The 4296-nt window shown below is 43.3% G+C and overlaps 1 protein-coding gene across 1 annotated transcript; it reads right to left on the minus strand.

Annotated features, from left to right (window-relative positions):
* Window positions 1-259: 259 nt before the first annotated feature.
* Window positions 260-3983, minus strand: LOC146163929 (cytochrome P450 26A1-like). The gene is made up of 7 exons (XM_083380634.1): window positions 3642-3983; window positions 2763-2886; window positions 2220-2401; window positions 1709-1900; window positions 1119-1391; window positions 794-976; window positions 260-676 (listed from the first exon to the last, which is right to left on the minus strand). The coding sequence occupies exons 1-7, from the start codon at window positions 3981-3983 to the stop codon at window positions 260-262; spliced, it is 1713 nt and encodes a 570-aa protein (XP_083236760.1).
* Window positions 3984-4296: the final 313 nt, after the last annotated feature.

A 4296-nucleotide genomic window follows, 5' to 3' on the forward strand; every position in this document is an offset into this window, starting at 1 on the left:
ACACAAAACAAACACAGCCTGTTTTAAAATAAATATTTTTAATGTTAATTAAGTTATTTAAGGCTAGTATGTTAAATACGTTTTTACATACCAACTTATAACATTAAAAAACACTATATGTGTCTGTATGTAACAACAATCCGTTCATCAATAAAAGAAGGTTTTCAAATACCACCTTCAGTTGAATGCAATCAATTAAAAAAATCGCTTTATGTTTTAAAATAAATAAATCGACTGCCAAACGTAGGTTTTGGCGGTCTCATGTTGCTTCCAAATTTTGTATTGGCCGAACTCGTATTTTGACCGACTTGTGAGGTCGCATCATCGGGCAGGTTTCCATCCGAGCGTCGCTTCCAACCAAACTTACATCCACCGTCCGGGCCAGCTGGAAGAGGAAAACGCGAAGGAACAGGAGGCCGTAGTTCTTCCCAGCGCACATCCTCGCTCCCTTGCCGAACGGGATAAAGCCGTAAGCGGTGGAGGAGGAAGCAGAGTCCGCTGTTTTCCCGGTCGTTTCGTCACCTTTTGATCGGGATTTGTCTGCGGCGAGCTTGCCGAAGTATTCATCTGGGTCGAACTCGCTGCGCTGGTCGTCGTACAAAATCTTACCGGCTGCCTTTTCGTGCGTGTACCTGATGCTGTACACTACCTGCCAGCCTTTAGGGATCTGGTAACCCTGTGATAAGACGGTTAAGACGTTTTTTACATTGACAATCTAGGAGGTAAATCACTGACTACACGCTGTTGGGAGTATTGCCCGCCTAAACTTACAAACACGCAACATACGACTTACCCCGAGCTCGAATGTCTTAAGGGCAACACGGACCGCTCCTGGAATGGTTGGTGTGACGCGCAACGTTTCATAGACGACATTACGTAGAAAGGGAAGGGCTTCTATTTCTCGATGACCGAGTTGCTCCAGAGGTACGTCCCACAAACCGCTGGATCGGATTTCTTTTCTTAATCTCTCCATCACCTGTTCATTCATATGCCTTATTTTACCATTGTGCAGCCGCTATAGTTTTCCAGTTGCGCGATAAGAGGTTAAAAGTGCTTTTTTCAAACACATTTACTTTTGATAGACGAAAAACAACGCGAAATAAATACGTCATCCTCACCTTTGGGTGTTTACAAATATGAAGGACAAGAGAAGAAGAGGAACACCGGATGCTTTGTGATCCGGCAAAAATAAATTCCAGCGATAGATTTTGTAAGTTCTTTAATGTGACTTCTACTTGTTCCAGTCGAGCAAGCTTTAGAATATTGACCAGGACGCTTTCATACCTCTCCCCTCCCTCATAGGTTTGAAATAACTTCTCGTCGGACGAGTCAAGTTTTCGCCTCAGATCGGACTCGACCTTGTCGAAAATGTACTTTTGCGCCATTAGGCCCTGTAACAAATCCATAAGCATCCTGGTAAAATAACGTTCAACCGCTAATCCGTGATCAGACTAAAATCGTTATTATTTCTATCGCAATAAAAGTGTATAAATGTCGATAACGTTAAACTACACGTCACTTACCTTACATCACAAAACAGTCGCACTTTAACGTTATAAAACAGTTAACGTGGCACGGATAGCTTAAGGTGATATAATCGTCGAATTTGTACAAATTTTAGCTAGTTATAGGAATAGAAAGTAGCCTACTTAAAAAACGCCAATCAAATCGGAGTCAGTTAGACTAGACGCTGTGTCGCATGTAATACCTTTCTAAATTTAAAGCCAGGCAGATTTACTGGCAGGCTCAGAATGCTGTTGACAATGTCGTCCTCTGCTTTGATATAATTCTGGATATAAGGATCGTCTGGTAGAATTCCGAGCAACACGGTCATCATGGTTTTGGAAACCATTTGAGTACACGCCTCGAACAGTGCTACAGATTCTCGGGTCTGCCACTCCTGTATATGACAGAAATCACATTAAAAGCGTAAATTTTGTGGGTACGGTTAGCAATTATTTTACGCTAAGTAATAGGGTTGGAAGATTAATTGTATAGGATTTCAGCATCTTTCAAGGTATAGATATAAGATAAAATCCGTCATCAAACGTTATAGTTGTTAACAAGGTGATAGCTACCACCTTCGACCTAACGCTAACCGAAACATTAAAAATAATGCGACGCGAAACATAACAGCATGACTGTTAATGATTAACACCAGAAAATTATGAGAAGTAGCTATAGGGCAAGTAAATCTTTTTTTTACGACTGATCGAAACCTGAATGTGGCTCATGATGCGTTCCTTCATCACGGGCGTGTATCTACTGATATATTTGGGAGAGAACGCTCGCAATGCCAAACGCTTGATCTTCACGTGGGTCTCTCGGTCACCGTTTACGATCCCGTGAGTTCCAAGGATACGACGGGTGGTGCTCGGCCAAACAGCTTCCACTAGTTGGCCTGCAAAATGACGAACCATGTCACCTTAAGTATAGGGGTTGGCCACAGAAAAATGCTAAATAGCTAGGTTGTTCAAGAATTAAGGTCGAACCGCTCACGAGCACAGCAGTTTCGTCATCCCGAAGCAAGTTCTTTTGAAAAAGTGTCTTAATGGAAAATCGCTAGACCGCACGCCCATGGGATAAAAAGGACCGTGGTATATACGCTATTAAAAGTTCTGATTACAGACGGCAGCCAAACAGTTTTATCTAAATGTTAAAAGAATTCAGCCCGAAAACTAAGCGCTTATCTTCTTAACCAGGTATGATTTTCTACTTTAAAAAATAAAAAAATCATGAAATGTGTTGATATGTGTTTTCACCTTCGCCGAGCAATATGGGCCGCACGTTTTTAGATCCGATAACGACGACAGACGGCCTTCCGAAAAGGTGGGTTCTGTAGATGTCGCCGTACTGCTGACAGCGCTTGCGCTGATACGATGCTCCCTGTTCGAAGAAAACAATGCCAATGAAAGCCAACGTGCCGAGAAAGTCAATTGCGTCGGCAGTGTTCCGATTGTGTACACGGTCATTAGACAAACATAGCGGAGACGGTGCCTACCATAAAATTAGAATACAACATGGCGGGCAAACAGCGACGCCGGAGCTATTTCAAGGAAAGGGGGACGACTTTTGTGGTAAGGGCATAGACCGCAGGCGAGCGTTGGGAGCCGAAATATTGGTGGGTCCGGGGGATACTCCCCCGGAAAAAATTTTGCGGCCACGCCATCTAGATTGGCTTAAAATGGTGCCAAAAATGTTTTAACAAATGTCAACCATGTCATTTTACGAATTTTTTTGCATTTTTCCGTAGCTCAAGCCCTACTCCTGTCGGCCCTGTGGACTAGTAAAAGTTGCTTGAATTTTCTATATATATTTTCTATTTTTAAGTTAAACAAGAGAGCAAGCGAATCCATTGTAATTTACCCTAAATTCTACTGGTATAGTGGTTTCTTATGCATACAAAAAACGTTTATTAAGAATTGTACACTTTTTCACCAGGACTGGTTCATTTGTTTTTTTCTGAGTTTATAAGAGTTTTTTTTACAAGAAACCCTCTATAAGAAACTGAGAACAGAGTACTCGGATTACGGATTTAACTCAGGTTACGGATTCCCCCCCCCCTTCCCCCAACTGCTGAATCCTATATCGTACATCGTACTAATCAAAGTAACACACCGACTGTCTGTAGTTATACTCACGAGAAACAAAAAGTGTAAAAGTTCACCGACGAACGGAAAGCCCATGCAACCGTCGGGGAGCGGCCAGGGTGCCGACCGATCACGACTTGCCAAGCACTTGGTTTCCCAAAGACGACAGGCCAAATAGAAGAGCAGCGCAGTTGCGAGGGGGTATTGACTCAGCGCCAAGAGCGTGCGCACAGATGAAAGGATACCCGGCAAATGCTTGTCGACCTGCCCGACGAACGAGACCTGAGTTGTCGCGTTGCAGCCGCCGTCTATCCACAGGTTCGGCGCCGGCGAAAATTCATCGCTCGTCGCCAGAATTCCCACGTTATCGCCCGGCTGTAGCTGCCCTTGCATGATCGATGTAGTGCCGTGTGTGCTTTGCTGGTGACTCGGCGGACCAGGAAAAGAAACGGTCCTTATCACAGTCGGACACTTGGCAATCCCCTGAACGGTCCTTGATGTCGCGGCGCGCCTGATGTATGATGCGTGTTTGTCGCTTTTTATGTCTTTATAAAGTTTTTGAACAAATACGCATAGAAAAGGAATCCTAAGTCTACCAAAGTGACAAAATATATATCTAAATATAATTCTTGTAAATGCTCTTTTTAGCTACTACACTTTTTAGGACAAAATCTAGTAGAGCCAAAAAACAGTAAATGGAGGCATA

This window comes from Ascidiella aspersa, chromosome 2, assembly GCF_963924565.1.
Source record: "Ascidiella aspersa chromosome 2, kaAscAspe10.2, whole genome shotgun sequence".
Lineage (NCBI taxonomy): Eukaryota > Metazoa > Chordata > Ascidiacea > Phlebobranchia > Ascidiidae > Ascidiella > Ascidiella aspersa.

What these genes read in the sequence shown, in the direction of transcription:
- LOC146163929 (XM_083380634.1), bottom strand. Translation starts at nt 3,983, where the DNA reads ATGCAAGGGCAGCTACAGCCGGGCGATAACGTGGGAATTCTGGCGACG. An exon ending in TTTTACACTTTTTGTTTCTC is followed by an intron (nt 2,887 to 3,641) that starts GTGAGTATAACT and finishes TTCTTCGAACAG; the next exon opens with GGAGCATCGTATCAGCGCAA. An exon ending in ATATTTGTAAACACCCAAAG is followed by an intron (nt 977 to 1,118) that starts GTGAGGATGACG and finishes ATGAATGAACAG; the next exon opens with GTGATGGAGAGATTAAGAAA.